Raw genomic sequence first — 19,530 nt, 5'->3', positions numbered from 1 at the left:
TGAAAGCCTACTAACCAAATTATACACGCCTGATAATTCTGGAGAGGCAAGCATAGGACTGCACGAACCAGAAAGCTACAAAGAAATCAGCCACTTCTCTCTCGTTTTTTAGGTATGAGAACTTATTAAAATAAAATGAAATGCTTTCCCTCAAGATTTAACCACTCAGAAGACTACACGAGAATATTTCATTTTTATTCTAATAGTCATATGATTTGCTCTAGAAATAGAATCTTTCCAAGCTCATTTTACCTGTAAAACCAAATGCCTATGCCTGGCGTCTTCCAGACGTAAGTCGCCTTTGTCCAGATGGGCCCTAAACAAGGACAGGTACTCGTTCTGCCGGCTGATGTCCGTGGCCAGGATCAGAGCGCCTATCTGAGCCTCCATCTGTTGTCTGGAATTAGAGAAACATAAAGAGAAATAAAAGTCTTTCAACTGAATAGCCACTTCTTGATGATGTTTTCCTTAAGTCTTTTTTTTTTAATCTTATTTTAATTAATGTATTTTTTATATATATATATATATATATTTTTATTTTTGGCTGTGTTCGGTCTTCGTTTCTGTGCGAGGGCTTTCTCTAGTTGTGGCAAGCGGGGGCCACTCTTCATCGCGGTGCGCGGGCCTCTCACTGTCGTGGCCTCTCTTGTTGCGGAGCACAGGCTCCAGACACGCAGGCTCAGTAGTTGTGGCTCATGGGCCTAGTTGCTCCGTGGCATGTGGGATCTTCCCAGACCAGGGCTCGAACCCGTGTCCCCTGCATTGGCAGGCGGATTCTCAACCACTGCACCACCAGGGAAGCCCTTTTTCCTTAAGTCTTAATACTCAGAAAGCTTTACAGGGCCCTAAGATATTCTAACTGCCATTCAACTTTTAACCTACCAAAAAGATGGATTTAAAGAATGCATTTAAAAAACCTACTAAAATAATCAAAACTAAAACCAAGAGCGTTTGTAGGAAAATACCAATATGCAAACACTCCAAAAAGAATGCCTAAAGGTGGAATTATATGCCTAAGAAAGTCTATGTAAGATTGGCATGCTGCTTGAGAAAATTCTTCGCTGGGATGCAGTGAACAACTTTGGACTCTTTTTTGGTGCCTGAGATCTGAGAGGCAGAAGGAGGGTCAGATGGGGGAAGAACAGCCCATTCAACCACTGACTTCTGCAGACATGTGAAGATGTCTGACTAAAACCTGATGAAGTTCCACCAATTTAATAAAGTTTAGACTCAACTATGCTTTCAGGGCCAAATTCAAGAATTAATTATCCAAATTTTCTGGAAGGGAAAAGGTAACATGTTACTACAAATAACAAATACATTATATCATTTAAAAAACTGCCCCAAAAACAAATACCGTATGCTAATGCATGCACATGGGATCTAAAAAAACTGTACTGATGAACCTAGTGGCAGGGCAGGAATAAAGACGCTGACGTAGAGAACGGACTTCAGGACACAGCTGGGGAAAGGGAAGCTGGGACAAAGTGAGAGAGTAGCACTGACATATATACACCACCAAATGTAAAAGAGATGGCTAGTGGGAAGCAGCTGCATAGCACAGGGAGATCAGCTCGGTGCTCTGTGTGCACCTAGAGGGGTGGGATAGGGAGGGTGGGAGGGAGGCTCAAGAGGGAGGGGATATGGGGATATATGTATATGTATAACTGATTCACTTTGTTATAAAGCAGAAACTAACACACCATTGTAAAGCAATTATACTCCAATAAAGATATTAAAAAAAAAAACTGTTTCAAGTCAAATAAGAGAAATGTTTAAAAATTCCTTGTTTCAATGGGCCATCACAAACATTATCTTTGTATAATGATCAGTAAAGAGCGGTCAACAGAGTAAAAGGCTCTAAGATGGTTGTTTTGGGGACCCTAGTCCGCCATCTTCTTGGTCTGCCAACTTTCCGAATAAAGTCGTATTCCTTGCTTCAGAAAAATATAAAATAAAAAAATAAAAGGCTCACAATATTGAATAGTAAATAAAACAAACCCTAAGCAAACATGAAAGAATGCTATTACGCAGTATTCCTTATTTTCAGTTTTTATCTGTATTAAAACATGAGAATTCAACAGGGTTAATCATCAAATGCAAAACATGATAAAAAGGGAATAATGAAGCAAACAATTTAATCTGCCTTAGTCAAGAAAAAGAGAACTTACATATACAAACACCATGTGGTTTAAGCAGTTTTTATATTTGTACTATGACAAGAAACAATTTTACTTACCAGAAGTACTGTCATAACTCCAAATGGTATCCATGAATACAGATTTAAAAAAATAAAAAGTCCAGCTTTTTTCTCACCGACATTACCAAAAACATTTTTGTTTTTTTATGAAGTTGTTTTAAATTGTGAAAGGGAGAAAGGAAAGAACAATGACAGTAACTTAAATCTTGATACCCAAATGTATTTTTATGTCTCACACCTTTTTTCTAGAAGTAGGTGGTTTATATACACTGACATGGTTTTCCTAAGTGCACCTTCTCTTGCTGAGGCATCATTAAAAGCTTCAGTTTGTGGACCAATGACATGAGATTTTGTTGACCACCACCATCATTATCATATTGGGCTCATTTACATTAATGCTTTTTATTAGCCTTTCAAATGGCCTGCTCAACATCAAATGATATTTTCTAAAAAACATGTAGTATTTTCTGTTCTTTCAATTCATTATTTTATCCTGTAACTCTAGCAGTGACTCTAGGACTACGTTATTGAGGATACAAAGCATTCTTTTCATGTCTTATCAGTTTTGAAAACTTCCTGGAACAGATTTTAATGATCTATTTCTTTTTTTTTTTAAGACTTTTTTTTTTTTTTATAGCTACTTTATTTATTTATTTATTTATTTTTGGCTGTGTTGGGTCTTCGGTTCGTGCGAGGGCTTTCTCTGGTTACGGCAAGTGGGGGCCACTCTTCATCGCGGTGCGCAGGCCTTTCACTATCGCGGCCCCTCCCGTCGCGGGGCACAGGCTCCAGATGCGCAGGCTCAGTAATTGTGGCTCACGGACCCAGTTGCTCCGTGGCATGTGGGATCTTCCCAGACCAGGGCTCGAACCCGTGTCCCCTGCATTAGCAGGCAGATTCTCAACCACTGCGCCACCAGGGAAGCCCAATGATCTATTTCTTATACAGATTGTTTACTTTCTATCCAATTTACCTTTACAGCTAGAACGTACGGTTTTATTCAAAAGAGCATAAAATGGAAATATGTAATACCATTTACATAAATAAGCAGTAAACCATGACTGAGCCATTGTGTATTTGGAGTGGATTTTATAGTATCTATGAGTGATCCTTCATAAAAATTCACTGAAAAAAAATTACTACTGACTGTACTTCAGAACAGGTTTAAATTATTAAAATTTTGATGTAAATTTGTAAAATAAGATAATTTACCCAAAAATTGTGGAACACCTGAATATAACAACATAATTTTAAAAACTTTATACAGTTGTTTTTGTAACTTAATTTCCACAGTTCATAACTAATTAATTTTGTCTTAATTCAACCTACCTGCTTTCTAATGGCATATGTGAGAATAAACCGGATTCTCTCAATAAACCCACTGCAGATCTCCAGTGGTGATTTTCCAGTACTGAGGTATTCTACAAAAAAAAAAAAAGGGCATATCTGAGTAAATGGTAAGTCTTTTTCTGAACATAAAGAATTATTTGTAAGTAATATTAATCTGATTAAAATGCAAACATTCATTGAGAATTTATTTACTCCTTTCACTTCTTTAAAACATGACACATTTTCTAGAATGCAAGAATATTAAATTTTGAGGATAAAATTGCACTAACCTTGTATAAAGTTGCCAAGTAATGGTTAGTTTTAATAAGGAAAGGTTGATTAACACCTGGATGATCCAGATCATGAGTGGCAGCTGCAATTAAGCTCAGCAAGACGTCCCAAGGAGTTACAGAATTGGCAAGCTGGAGTGCGGCAAGGAGTAACTGATTACAGACATATTGGAAACACGCTCTGCGCCATTACAGTAGCTGTTCTAAATCAGCCCCGAATGAGTGTCGATGGTCTCCTCCCGCCACGTGTCTCAGACTGCTCACCCAGGCCACAGCGTGCCTGCCAGGGGCTGGCCTCCTCCCAACCCTGGCGGCAGGCGTGGTATAATGGTGTCCCTGCCCGCGTGGAATTCAAGGATGCACCTCATCCTTCATTTGAAACTAGCATAATTAAGATGACAGCTAAAGTATAAACCACCTTTTTGAGAAATAAAAGTTTTCAAACAACAAACAGAGATTTGAGTATTTCTGTTACTGTTGTCAGAGAAGGCCTATGAGGTTTTAAAAAATTTTTTATCATGGTGAGAACACTTAAGGTGAGATCTACCGTTCTAACAGATGTTTAAGTGTACAATACTGCAAACCTATGACTGAGGGTGTGTGTTTATCAATAAATTGGTTACTGGGTTTCAATCAAGAACCCAAATGCAAGGTTACTTCTGAGGTCCCAAATGTTGAAGGAAGCTACTGAGTCGTCACGGAGCGGAAGTTTACGTCAAGTTGGGAATGAAATCCTCTCCCAATGGATGGACAGTTCAGAACAGCACACACAGTGCATTCATCTCAGGAAAAGCCATCCTGTACACTAGCCATTATAATTTTATTCTCCACAGTCATTTACTAGTCTTGATAAAATAATCACAATAAATAAGCTTATTTACCTGACTGACGTTTTCAATGACAAAAAATGCTCACCCGGAGTGTGTCACACCTGCTTTTTCATGAACCACCTCTTGCTTCCTGGCAAGCTTCTACTCTCCCTTTAAGGCCCAGCCCTCGCCCAGCCCCAGCCCACAAATGACTGACTGCATTCTTGCAGCACATTTCACATCCCGCCACACTAACGCTGCCAGAGCGCAGCGTGCGCCTGTTTAGCTTTACACTAGGGCAGAGCTCTCTAAACGTGTAGGGTCCTGTGCCCTAACAGTAGAAAAGTATTCTGAGCATATGCCACCAATATAGGTATACTTACTACAGATTACAACACGGAGCCAGCCCATATTGCACATGATAAAACACGGATGATATAATTTTTGTGACTTTCTGTTTGAATTTAAAAAAAGAAAAAAATCCCACAAGGACTCAGAGGCAAAGAATATACAAATCAATTTTCACTGCAAAGTAAAGGAGCTGTTACAGTGGAGGATTACTGGACTGAATGTCAATATTATGACATAGTATGAGTGTGTTTCATGTTTGGTAATTGCAATCATTGTTGCCTTTGTTGTGGTCATCCATGTACAATGTTTGGTGTCAGTCTATTTATATCTTGTAAAAATAAAATACAGTGTGTGTGTGGGGGGGGGGTGAAAAAAAAAAGACGGAAGACAGTGGCTAGGTTTGGAAAATACAGGCAGAAAGAGATGTGATTAAAATTAAGATGTAGTAAAGAAAAAAAAAAAACACGGATGAAAACTTTTAAAATATGAGATAAAAAATTTTTTGATTCAAATTCTAGTATATTCTTTCTGTGCCAGAATGGATTTTTTTTTCCATCCCCTGCGCCAAGTTCATCTTGGTCTGAAAAAAACCACTGTCGGAGGGCCTGAGTCCACTAAAATAGTGTAAGCTGTTTGAGGGCAGAGAATGTAAATTATTTATTTTTGTATTACCTGTAAATGGTATATAGAGAAACTCAATGAATGGGTAGAAGATGGTGAAGACAATTATTTCCTCTTTAGGATATGCAAAAGCATTAAAAAAAAAAAATAAAAGATTTTAAAAGTGCTGCTTGGACTTCCCTGGTGGCACAGTGGTTACAAATCCACCTGCCAGTGCAGGGGACACGGGTTCGAGCCCTGGTCCGGGAAGATCCCACATGCCGCGGAGCAACTAAGCCCCGTGCGCCACAATTACTGAGCCTGTGCTCTAGAGCCCGTGAGCCACAATTACTGAGCCCACGAGCCACAACTAATGAAGCCTGCGCGCCTAGAGCCCGTGCTCCGCAACAAGAGAAGCCACCGCAGTGAGAAGCCCGCGCACCGCAACGAAGGGTAGCCCCCGCTCGCCTCAACTAGAGAAAGCCCGTGCACAGCAACGAAGACCCAACGCAGCCATAAATAAATAAATAAATAAAAGGAGTGCTGCTGACTAAGCAAGATGAACAGAAGGCACGCTCCACGGAGCACCCTGCATATAAAGCTATGTCCCCTCCTGACATAAAAATGCAGGCATGGCTGTGGATATCTTAAAAATATGTGATTTGTTAAGCAATATTCAGAAGTGTTATATTTTTATGATAACTTTGGCAGAAGAACAGACGTGTACCAGCCTGGGAGAACGCAATAATCCAGAATTGTTAAAAATTAATGTATGACTTACACATGACGTCAAACAGTCTCAGGTAGATTAAAGAGTTAACTATTAAAAATAGAAACATGAGAAGCAGCAGTTGGGTTGTTAAAGTTCTGTGAAGGAAAAGTAAGTTCTAAGTTTGAAAACAAATCACACATGCAAAATAAATTTTGAATAAAAATGCAATATTTCTGCTTGTTACAAAAATCTTTTCATCAGAAAAAAAACTTTATGAGTTTCCTAACAAAGACAAGGAAGTCAATGACATTAATGCAATTTTTAAAACTAGATTTTTTTAAAAAAGACAAATGTTATTCCCATTTCTGACTGTTGCTATTAGGTGCCGTTAGGCTCAACTGGAACAAAATTATAATCTATATTCTGAGGTTCAGCTTTGAGGACATAAAAAATAAATACTAAAGTTAGAGCTGATACAAGTATACACAGAAGGAACTTTCAATAATTTCTTCGTTTTCAAATATTTTTTCTTTCTTTTTTTTTTTTTTTACTTAGAAGAGCCAGGAATTAGCTCTTACGTATAAATCATAAGATATAAAAACTGAAAGCAGGACTTCCCTGGTGGCACAATGGTTAAGAACCCACCTGCCAATGCTGATTCCCCCGTGCAGGGGACACAGGTTCGAGCCCTGGTCTGGGAAGACCCCACATGCCACGGAGCAACTAAGCCCGTGCGCCACAACTACTGAGCCTGTGCTCTAGAGCCTGTGCGCCACAACTACTGAGCCTGCGCTCTAGAGCCCATGTGCTACAACTACTAAAGTCCATGTACCTAGAGCCCGTGCTCTGCAACAAGAGAAGCCACTTTAATGAGAGGCCTGTGCACCGCAAGGAAGAGTAGCCCCCGCTCGCCACAACTAGAGAAAGCCCGCATGCAGCAACAAAGACCCAATGCAGCCAAAAATAAATAAAATAAACAACAATAAAAAAACCCAATAACAGCACCAATCCATAAAATAAAAGTTGGTGTTTAAACAAACAAACGGAAGCAGATTTCCCACTAAACACTGTATATAAGGCTTTCTCTTTACGGTCCCCTCTGCACCTGGATTCTTCTCCGTGGCTGCTTCCTTCTCAAACACTGCCTCTTGGTTTATATGGTTCCCGACCCTCTGTCTGAAGTTGTGAGCTCTCGCCAGCCACCCAGTCACTCCCCAGCACATTACCCTATTTACGTGACTTCACAGCAGCAGTTACCACAGTAGAGGTCAAAGTTCTGTTTATCTGTTTAAAGACTGCCCCCCCTGCCCCCAACTGGGAGGGCAACTTTTTGAAGGCCAGGGACCTTTCCTGTCTTGTTTACCACTGGATTCCTAGCGCCAGGAAAACGGACAGAACAAATGAATGAAAACACTCGACAATGCGATGCCATGTAAAGGACCAGGAAGTAAAAGAGGTACAAGTCAACTCTGAGTGACTCTATTTCTATTTTCTTATCTCTATGATAAGGGAGAAGGGAATTGCTGTATTTTAAATCTTAGTGATCTTATCTGTATCCTTAACTGAAGCTTTGACTGAAGAGTTCACTGGGTATGTTAATGATGAAAAGTGTTTAAAATAAGAATGATCAGAGCTACATAGGCAAAAAGTGTTTAAAATTAGTGCTGCCAGAGCTGCACGGGTAAGACAGTGTCTGTACCCACGTTCACCCTGCACACTCTCTGCCCCTCTGGTCCTGCTGGGTGCCTGGCTTCGGGCTGGGCGTGGCCATTAGCTCCGTCATTCCACTTCCCAGGCTGTATGGTGATTACTTACCAACTTCTCCCACAAGACTGTTAAACAGACACTTTAGGCTTGGCCCAAAGTTTGTTTTAAACTTTAGTTAAAAAATTGGGGTGCATGGGAGTATTCATTTATCAAAACTACACACATAAAATGTATGCATTTTACTACTGCATATAAATGATGCCACAATAAATTTTTTTTTTTAAAGTCATAATATACTTTAAAAATTGGGGTACTTTCACATACTCCACATCTCTTGAAAAATCAGAAGACTGGCAAGCACACGGCTGTATTCTCAGAGTTGGCATCAACTAGCACCAACTAGCACCAACTGGCTCCGTCAGCCTGCTTCCCTCCCAACATCTGGCCGGAACTAAGATCCCTGCGGAGGCGAGTTCAGAAGTAGGGCTAAGGGTGGCAGATGTAACTTTACAACCTCCAGGAACAGGAAACGTCCATGGGCAAACACGGCTTCCATTAACATCTACAACTGATGGTCCCCAACTCTGATTTCTCTGCTATGCTTCAGACTCCTATCCAACTCTCTACTAGACACCTGCATTTGGATATGGCTCGAATACATTTAACCGCACGTGCCCACAATGGAGCTCATCATCTCTGCCAGCCGCCCGTCCCTTTCTACATTCTCTCCCTCACAGAGACTCCCACCTGCTACTCGGCGGCCGGGGACAGTCTCCACCAACTCCTCTCCCTATTTCACTCCCCTAGATGCATCCAGACACCACATCCTCCACGTTCTGACTCCTAAGAGATCTCACCAGCCGGCTGCCTCTCTCCTGCCCCAAGGCTATCGAAACAGCTCCTGACAGGCAGAGTGCATGTTTCTGGTCTTGCCTGAGTTATTCTCCCCCCACAGCCAGGACAGCTTTGTGAAGTCTCCTGCCTCCCTTCCGTAGCTGCCTATTCATCACGGGACCTGACGAGTGTCATCCCTGCCCTCGTAAACGCCAGGTGACTTGACACGTGTGGCCGGGCCATACGGCCTGGCCCTCGCTTGGGCTTCTCCAGCCTCACTCTCGACAATCACCCCAGTTCTCTAGCTGTCAACTTACAAATACAGCCACACCTGGAAACTTGATCCAGCTACATCTCATTCTCGTGAAGGAAGCTTCTGATTTTAAGTCTGATTAAATCATTCACTTAAGGAAAAGTATTTGAAATTAAATCAAGGGCATTTTCTCAGGATTTTCACTGACTGTAAATGCCAACAGCTTACCTTAGGTTCTTTTAGGTAACAGTGCATGGCCTGAGTAACATCTGCAGCGTGGACTGCATTGTGGTAAGGGTTCTGACTGTGGTAATCTTCTTGGATCATAACTGCGTCAAAGAAAAAAGAAAGACCCCAAATTTAACTGCGAACGGGAGGCATGTACAAATACAAAAATTGCAACAGTTATGCATTCTCCACTTACCCTTCTCATGTGGCTATCAGCTAACTGTTCCGATTCGGGGAGATGATAATCACTTACCATAACTCACATGTATACCCAAGGCATCAACACCACTTTGACTCTTGTTTGAAACTCTTTAAATGGCATGAAGGTATTCATGTCAAAATTATAAAATTATTTTTTCCTTTTTTTCTCTTTTTAAATGTCAATCTATCATTGTGCCACACTCCTCTTTTTTTTTAATTTAAAAAGAATTTCTCAGTTTAATAAAAACTGTACAATTCATTCAACAAATACTCATTGTAGTAGATACTGTTCTAGGAACTAGGAATTCATCAGAGAACAAAAATCTTTATGAGGCTCAAATAATACAGATGTTGGGGAATGTGAACACGATCCTTGGGATGCCCCATCAGTGAGGTGAGTTTCAGATCTGCAATTAGTTTTTCAGTGGTCGGGAAGGATGATCTGTTAATCCTGCCTTCTCTGCTCATTGTCTGTATTACGCTACCATGAAAAAGTAGACTAGGGTGAGGGGGTAGAGCCGTCCCCACTGCCACCAAACCTGCACTGTGGCCCCCACAGCCTAACACTCAACCCAGTGATCTCCAGGTACAGGGAACCAGCCCCAAGGTGGTGAACTAGGACTCGCTGGTGAGAGGCGAAGAGCATTAGAATTCTGTATTTACTTTGATCCCATCCTTTAAAATAGTTTTCTAAATACTCGTGTTAATATCTATTTATGTGTTTTATAACAGATATTAGTACAGTACTGCAGGCATACAGTTTGTAAATAAATATGCATTAGAAGTTTCTCAACGTCTTAGGTAATAAATTTATCTCAGTTTGCTAATTAAGAGGAAAGAAAACATTATCACCTTCGTTACAATACAAGAATAAGAATCCTCATGCTAAATTTCTTCTAACGTTTTTCTTTATTTGGTGAAAGACTCCAATTTTTTTCCTAGCAGAGTGTTCTTAAATATCACTCTGCACATTAAAACATATTCAAAATAATCTCTGAAGTTTACTGTCAAGAGATTTCTGGGATCAGAAAAAGAGGAGACCCCAGTGCAATGTACCTGGATCTTTTAAGGTTTTAGCCTTCAAAAATTTAGGAAAGGGCAGAAACTGTGTCACCTTTGTGAGGAAGCCGTGGCTGACGTGGGAGGCTGACAGCAAAGCTGACCCAGCTCCTCCCCACACACCCCCAGCCCCCAGCGGCACTGGGCCTTCGCAGCTCCCCCACCCAGAGGTGTGGCCCCCCCCTCCATGTGACGGGCTCTGGCCACCGGCATGCGGCGGACAGCAAGGCGGGCCAGCGTCCAGGCTGGGCTCGGGGGTCTGGATGAGCCAGCGCTCTCCTGACAACTGGCCACCGCTCTTTGAACAAGCTCGGCTTGTTGTAAAATAATTTTGTTCCTGTTTTGTTTTTAAAGTGGCTCTACTATGGTGCCAAACTCCTCTGCCTCCTTGTAATTTAACAGGAGATCATGTAGAGCTGAGCCGGGTCAGGCCCGGTGTCCCAGCCGAGGCCCACGAAGCCGCTGTGCAGCTCACTGGGTGTCAAGGGCGGGGACACAACCAAGCTCAGCCGGACCAGAAGCAGCGCTCCACAGCCCCGCAGACTCGGGGCTAAATAAACGTGTGTGTTTTTTTTAAGCCACTAACTTTGGGGTGATTAGTTTTAGAGCAACAGCTGATATAATTGAGAGAAAATTTAAACAAGTACCAGTATAAATCTTATTACTATTAAATGGGTTAGAATCACTTACCTAAAAATCTACGAAGTTTCATCATATCTAAATGGAAGTACTCAATTAATCCATGAAGACTAAATAAATGAAAGGTTAAACTTACTAGACTATTTCCTAAAAAGGAAGAAGAGGAGATATTAGCAGGAATACAAGCTAATGTAACTGCACTGTGCTTCCAAATATAGGTTTGAATATAAAACATAAAGAGTACTAAGTCCTACTTTTTGTCTGTCTAAAATTTACAACTTATTTTACCAGTTTTGAATTTTAAATATCACACGTTCTTTCTATTCTAAGAAAAAAAGATTTTTTGGTTTTATTTTTCCAAAACCAAACAACTGGAAGATAAACATTTTTGAATAGATGAGGTTTTTTTTAAAGACACCAAAATAATTAGAATTGATAGAAAACTTTGAAAATTGTCCACACTGAGTAAGTTTAATTCAATTTCCCAAAGCACCTAAAACATGGCTGCACTTAACCTCCTCATAACCATCCCTCCACCACGCTGCTCTGAATGGGGGTGTCCCAGAGCAAAGCGCTTTGGTTGCATATGCTATGTTATTTAGCAATTAAACAGACTGTAGGTTTTAAAGGTGTGTGAGCTCATAAATTACTGCCAGCGTTCAGACAATAACAATAACATAAACATGATTCCAGTGTTCTCGAAAGAAATCTATGATTCTTACAAACATGTATAAAACACCCAACTAGTTCCACAATGAAAATTTGTAGTAATAATATTTATGAAGAATTACAAAGAACTATCAGGCTAAACTAATTATCCAGAACTGCCTGAACAACTGTTTCGAAGCCCATAGATGAGGAAAAAAGTAAACTAACTGGAACAAGGTTTGCATAAGCAACACTGGAAAGGAGGTGGCAACCAAGAGAGAGTCTTCCTAAAAATGATCCGACACATCACCTTCCAACAGAAAGAAAAAACCGTTCCAAATCTTTTAGCTTTAAGGAGTTAAATGTAAAAATGCATTCAAATCTTAGTAACACTCTACTGGTACAAACATGAGCCCATGTGGTCTAGAATCATTTGTGAAGAAGTGAGCTATGTTTCTGTTATAACCACCGTAACAACCAACTTTTCTTAGGGCATATATAGAGATATTTCAGAATGTATATTCAAAAAACAATCTGGTTTTAAAAAATGCGCAGAGAATCTGAATAGATGTTTTTCCAAAGAAGACATACAGATGGCCAACAGGTACAAGAAAAGCTGCTCAACATCACTAATCATCAGGGAAATGCAAATTAAAACCACAATGAGACATCAACTCACACCTGTCAGAATGGCTATTATCAAAAAGACAAGAGATAACAAGTGTTAGCGAGGATGTGAAGAAAAGGGAACCCTTGCTGCACTGTTGGTGGGATTGTAAACTGGTGCAGCCACTATGGAGAACCATGGAGGTTCCTCAAGAAATTTAAAGTAGAACTACCGTATGATCCAGCAATCCCACTTGCTGGTATATATCTGAAGGAGATGGAATCACTATCTCAAAGAGATACCTGCACCCCCATCTTCACTGAAGCATTATTTAAGATAGCCAAGACACGGAATCAACCTAGGGGCCTATCGATGGACGAACAGATAAAGAAAACGTGGTGTATATGCAGTGGAATATTACCCAGCCATAAGAAAGACGGAAATCTTGCCATATGCGACAACATACATGGAGTTTGAGGGAACTGTGCTAAGGGAAGTAAGTCAGACAGAGAAAGATAAATGCTGTATAATCTCACTTATATGTGGAATCTAAAACAAAAACAACAAAATCTCGAGCTCACAGATACAGAGAACAGACCAGCGGTTGGTTGTCAGAGGTGGGGCAAGGGGACAAAATGGGCGCATTGTGTATTTGAATGCTGCTGAGAGAAGGTCTTAAAAATTCTCATCATAATGAATAAAACCGTGACTATGTATGCTGACGGATGTTAACTAGACCCACTGTGGCAATTATTTGCAGTACATACAAATAGCAGATCATTACATTGTATGTTTGAAGCTAACATAATGTTATATGTCAATTAGGCCTCAATTTAAAAAAAAGAATGTATATTCATTCTGTATATTTAGGTAATCACAGGATTCTCCCAAAATTGTTTCCCAAACCTAATGAAATAAATTACCAATTTCTAGGGTCTAGAATAAGTTTTAAGAAAGCTGCAATCAAATGGTTAAAATACCCTCATCTGGAATTCAGGCAAATGGCAGTAAGAAACGCATGTTAATGTCCTCCACCAAGAACCCTATGGGAATCTGACAAGAACCAATCTATCAAAGTGTACCACCCATATCAAAAGGAAAAACTGTATGCAACATTTTTTCTCATTTTCAGTTTATAAGATACCAACTGACTTAATATCAGTAAATAAGAACACAAGTCAACAAAACATTTCAAAGCAAGTGGTGATGCTTGGTCGATACGTTAAACAAGAAACAGGCATAGAAGTTATTTTATGTGAGAATGGAAACACCTTCTTGGAAAAGAAAATTGTACTTACAGAAAAGTTACCCTTTATATAAAGATATATCGAAGGACGGACCTGCCTAAGGTGTTACGGCTCTCGACAGGTTTTAGGATGTGATTCTCTTCAATACTTGGGAGCTGGCAGGATTGGGCTACGGCTGTAACACAGGCCTGGCAACGAGGGTCCTCATGAGCCAGGTGACTTTTGGGGGTGACAGCCCTATCTTGCTATCTCATGTAACCTAACTCATTCCTGCAGAAGCAACGTCAAATACATCCTACCAGATAGTAACTACTTCCCGCTTTGCAGTGGACAAGCTGGGAATCAGAGTTTTGTTTCTTCCCTGCCCTCCTCACAGTATCGTTTGGGAAATCACCAGAGGAAGAAACACAGAACACACCGGATCAATAGCAAGAAGGGAAAACTATATACTTGGATACTATGTACGGATATCATCCAGAATTCATGTCAGGCTAAGCAGCTTTGAAAGGAAAGCAGACCCAATTAAATAATGCAAGTTAAAGGAATTTTCTCCTGCCCATTTGTTTCCCAATACTATCTCTTCGTGTATAGAATTCCTGTAACTTCTGGGTGACTGTAGTGCACTGAACGTAGATATCACCGTCTGTAAAAGCACAGGTGGGTGCCTAACCATGGGTCGTTTCTACCGACCCTTAACAACTCCAGGAAGAAACCACTCGGCCACCTTCTCCACAAAAAGGAGTGAGGCGATCAAAGGACAGCCAAGTTCTAGGTTAACTGCCGTGGAGTAGTGGCTACTACTTCTGCCCATCCTGCACCGTCACCCTCACTCCGCTTTTATCGCCACGCCCCCTGACTAGCAGGCATGTTCTTTTTAAAAATAAAATCTAGAGAAAAACAATCAACTATTTCAGTGGGCGACAAGTGTCCCAGGAGACTAAGAATAGGCTAAGAGCTGTTAGTGCTTATGTGAGGCTAGACCTTGAAGGTGTTATGGGCGGCACTGCCTTATCTATGTTTACCTTGAGATAATGACTAAAGGAATATTCGTGGTGCATTAGGGAAGGGGAGTTTCCCAGATCTAGAAGAAGCTGAGGCACCTGTATTTTCAAAAGGGGGATGGCTGCAAGGAAGGACAGCTGATAGTAAGAGCCTCTGATGGGCCCTAAATGATATTAGAGCCTTTTCTGTGTGGACAGGCCCAAGGGGGGCAGGGAGAGGAACAGACACTAGTCACCAGAGGGCAAAAGAGAGGGGAGCAGGAAGAGAAATGGGGGAAACACAGAAGGCAGGGAAGCGGGAGGGAGGCTCTGCCACTAAGGAGAACTTTACTGTCTTTACACTTGTGCCTGGGTCGCTCCAGTTTATTTTCAGTCAGCAGTCCACAGACAACTAGAAGGTGATCACAAAGGTATCCTCACTATGCCTGGCCGTACAGCTCAGAGCGAATGATGCAGTGATAGTAAAAAGCTAGGCCCATGCTATTCTCAAGATGAATACAGTTCTATTTGCTTGTCCATTTCCCATATTTGGCTTTCTGAGGAAAGGAGCTTTATTCCAAAGTAAAATAAGAAAAAAAAAGTGATTTCAAAGTATAGCAGTGAATCACATATTTATTTCATTCTCAACCATCAGAACTGACTTCCTCTCAGTGAACTTTCCACTCTGCTTCATTTAAAACATATTAAGGCAAAAGGGGCAAAGTCTAGTTGGACTACAGGTACCACCTTTTTTTTTTAATGCCAAAAATTTTACACTAAATAAAGAATGATTCTCAAAGGGAATTCTGTTCCCATTCCCAAACAGAATAAAGAAAAATGAACCCTTCCCGCAAAGCAAAACAAAACTCAGAAAGAGGTAAACAGATCAGAATCACCTGTCTTTTTCAAAGTACTCATACTTTCCGTAGATTCTGATACGCCCCCTCAAGAAGCCACAAGCTCTTCCCCACCCCACCCGACCCCGCCACGGAGAAGCAGGGCCAGAAGGAACCACTGTTGCTGATCACAACACGCCATCTCTCAAGTGCGCAGAGAAAGGAAGGCCTACGAGCCAGAGCTAGAAGAAAAGCCATCTCTCAAAAGGTCATTAATCTACCACATATCTGGGGCTGTCAAAACTGGAAAACAAGATCAGAGGATGTCACTGTGACTACAGTACAAAAGAAACCAAAAAAGAAAAATCAAGAACAATGAGATAGTGATGTTCGCCTTGGGTTATTAATAACAGTAGCATTAATAAGGGATGCCCAAGTGATGACGACAGTGGTTACCTTGGATTAATTACTACTAAGAGTAATAATCAAAAAATAAATGTTTAGATTGATTCTCTAGGCTTACAAATCAGTCACTAAAGAAGCAACACAACAATGCTCCCTCTGCCAGCGGAGGGCTCCTAACCTAAGTAAATGAAAGCGGCAGCCCACCAGCGGCTGTACCATCAGTGCAGCAGTCTCGAGAATACATTAACTTGAGTAAGTCAAATTCTTCACTTACCATTTGTTAGTCTATCAAATAGAAAGATATCAAAATTCCAATTTCCAACTTTTTCCAGCATACACTGAAATGAAAACCAAACATTCCTACTGTAATTTAATTTCAGTAACATTCTCCATCTTTTGTAGATAGTCCACAGGGAAGTTAATGAAAATGGGAAGTGGTTGATTTACTTTAAGAAATGTTAAGTATCATTCTCCCTTTAATCATGACCTTTCCAAACGGCTCCAGAATATGTCCAAAGGGATAAACTCCATTTGAAAAAACAATTATTATTTTGTTTTCCAGTTAATAAATGTATAGGTCAGGTTAGTGTTCCCTTCGACTTATTCCTATACTCCCATGAACGGTCAAGAATTCTAATATAACTTAACATCACAGAAGTGTAGTTCATACACTGCATGGTCTAGAAACAAGATTTTTAAAATCGAATAAAAGTAAATTATAATAGCCGAACACTTGCTATATCCCAGGTACTGTTAAAAGTGCTTTACTCTTTACACACTCTTAGTCTTCATACCGACACTATCAAGCAGGCATTGTTTTCAATCCTCATTTATAGATGGGGAAAGAGGCAAAAAGTACTAACTTGCTCGGCAAGAAAGTAACAGAGCTGGGATCTGAAGTCAGGTGGTCTGATTCTGGAACCTAGGCACCAGACACCTACACTATACTACACTTAAATTATTTGTTATTCATTTTCTGAAAATACACTCCCAATTTATGGGTATTTATTTATATTCTTTAAATATCCTTATAAAATAGTCAATAGCATTTACTACATTCATTTTTAGGTTGATGGTTATTTCAGCCAAGTAAATAAATCCCACAACCCTAAAACTCAAATAGATATTATTACACCATATATTTGTAACCTGAAAATTTTGTGGACTTTATTTTCAAGAAAAAATTTTTATTTTGTATCCAAAAGTTCACTGTCGTATACATTTATGACCTAATCGACACAAGCAACATTAAGGTACTGCTGGTTGAGATTATAATACTAACAACCAATGATACACAGAATATTCTCATTCTAAAAAACAAAACTTGTGAACTTTTTAAAATTTAAGGAAAGCATCAGGACTTTTCCACTGATCTGTTTTATCAAACTGGGAGGCAAATTTTTTCACTTTAGTATAACCGTAGAGTGGGTACCCTGACCCTATCTACACAAACTGACAACATCTGGCCTGTAAGTATTAAGTCAAAGAATACTTTTACAAATATTAGAAACATAAAATTATTAAAAAATCCTCATTTGGTCAAAAACAACCTCAACTAACTTCCACCTTCATTAACATACTTCTTTTAAACTATATAAAGAAAACGATGCACACAATCATCGAGTTTAATTTTAAAAAAATCTAAATCTTCCAAATATCTCACTGATACAAGAGACTATGAAAAATCATTCGACTGAAAGTCACGAGTCTTCCTGTGCTGGGTTTACTTCTAACCAGCTGGGGGAGCTCAACCAAGTCCCTTATACTATTTAGGCCATAGTGTTCTTTTTTTTTTTTTTTTTTTTTTTAAGGCCATACTGTTCTTAACTACAGAATACAGAAATTAGATCAGATAATCCATAATATTCTTCCCAGCGTTAAGTGTGATCTTATAGCTTAAGTTTCTATTGATCTACTTGCTGTTATAATAAATCAAAAACATTTTCATTATTTTAGTTACTTCAGAAATGTTCCTTGCTCTGTAATACCTAATTATAGGATGAACAGCTAGCTGCTCTAAAGGGAAAACCTGAAAAATGGGTTCAACTGATTTCACATACAAAAAAAGGCTCTATAAATCAGTATCATATGGGAAAAACAAGGCTTCCTTAAACTTATCTAAAAATTAATGTTTTCTTGAAAAAGCCATACACACCTTGGCTTGTCCATTATAATCATCATCTAAAATGTTTAGAGAATTCGAAACGCTGGTACCACGAAAAAAGCGTGACGATCTAAGATACCTCTGGAAACTTAGTAACCTTCTGATATTCCTTGCAGACACAGAAACTTCGATTTCAGATTGAGCTGAAAGAAAAGGAGTAAAAGGTGAGTAGAGCGACTCAAAACTGTGCATACCCTATCTTTGTCGTACCCCTTCTAGTTACATACAAATATTTCTTTAAAATTAATCAGCTGCCATGCCATATTTCTAGGAGAGAAGAGGTACTTTATTTGTACTTTCAATTAAAGAGCTAAGAATGAAGGGGCAAATCGCCAATTTTATCAGCATTCAGAAAGCTAAAGAGGAGTGTAGTTAGATTAATAATCAGTTCTTTTTTTTTAACTTCCTAAGAATTATTACCTTTCACTCCATCGCTTCAATACACTATACAAACACTATGAAGCAGAAAGACAAAATCTAGTTTCAAACTATCCTTCATATTGAGAAGCCAGGTCCCAAGTTATATAGGAGACTTCAAGAATTAATTATTCAACTCAAACATCTCAAATCCTAATGAGGTATCATTTCAAATCTTTCCTTAAGAGAATTTTATTCAGAGGAAAATGAGATGGAATGGAGAATAAAGCAGCTTATACCCTGTAAGAGTTCTCAAGGATAGGGATAAAAATCCTGCAAGATGAAAAACTCTAGAAAATGGTTCCACATTGGATACGGATGTGCTTTCTTTCCATGAGTCTAACGGTCATGTGTCCCTGCAGTGTTAGAATGAACCAAAGTTTCTGGGGCACCAGACAAAATAAAAGACATTGGTTACAAGCTGTCTTGTAGGGCGTGAATGTTACCTTTAAATTCTAGAATCTAACTAAGTTAAGTGAAATGTTCATAATACAAAACATGAAAGTGAAGACTAAGGATCAACAGATCATCATCTCTCATCTTACCTTCCATTAACATCCCACTGGTGGAATGACAGGTAATCAAACACATTCTCTCTTGTGTGTCCAGTCACTAACTGTTCTATTAACCTCTATCACCCAGTGCTTTCTCATCTATAAAATAATGGCAATATCTAGTTCAAAGGGTGCTGGATTAAATGAGATAATATACACATGAGTCAGATATATAATAGGTATTAAATAAATGATGGCAATGTAGAGGATAATAAAATTGATGTTGATGCCACTGCTTGGAGGTATGCATCTAGGTAATTATCCTAAGTTCCAAATCTGTTTATGTTGCTCTAAATAAAAGTATTCACTGATCCCTCATAATTTTAAAATGAACTCCATCTTCTTGGCCTGGAAGAAAAGGCTTCATGCTCCAGGTTCTGGCTCTCTCCAGACTCAACTCAGATGACACCTTCCCTGGGAAGCACACCTGGACACCTATATACACATTCCCCATCTAGGA

The 19,530-nt window shown here is 39.7% G+C and overlaps 1 protein-coding gene across 5 annotated transcripts in view; it reads right to left on the bottom strand.

Moving 5' to 3' along the window:
* PDE7A (phosphodiesterase 7A) overlaps positions 1-19,530 on the bottom strand; it is a 355,014-nt gene that overhangs the window by 7,068 nt on the left and 328,416 nt on the right. For all 5 annotated transcript variants that reach the window (XM_057532071.1, XM_057532072.1, XM_057532073.1 and 2 more), the window contains 7 exons: positions 18,091-18,242; positions 16,210-16,273; positions 11,264-11,359; positions 9,314-9,414; positions 3,820-3,951; positions 3,530-3,621; positions 253-397 (listed from right to left, as the gene is read on the bottom strand). In XM_057532071.1, the coding sequence (XP_057388054.1) occupies positions 253-397; positions 3,530-3,621; positions 3,820-3,951; positions 9,314-9,414; positions 11,264-11,359; positions 16,210-16,273; positions 18,091-18,242 (782 nt within the window). The remainder of the gene's footprint in view (positions 1-252; positions 398-3,529; positions 3,622-3,819; positions 3,952-9,313; positions 9,415-11,263; positions 11,360-16,209; positions 16,274-18,090; positions 18,243-19,530) is intronic.

This window comes from Balaenoptera acutorostrata, chromosome 17, assembly GCF_949987535.1.
Source record: "Balaenoptera acutorostrata chromosome 17, mBalAcu1.1, whole genome shotgun sequence".
NCBI lineage: Eukaryota > Metazoa > Chordata > Mammalia > Artiodactyla > Balaenopteridae > Balaenoptera > Balaenoptera acutorostrata.
This window is presented reverse-complemented; position numbering and strand designations above follow the sequence as displayed.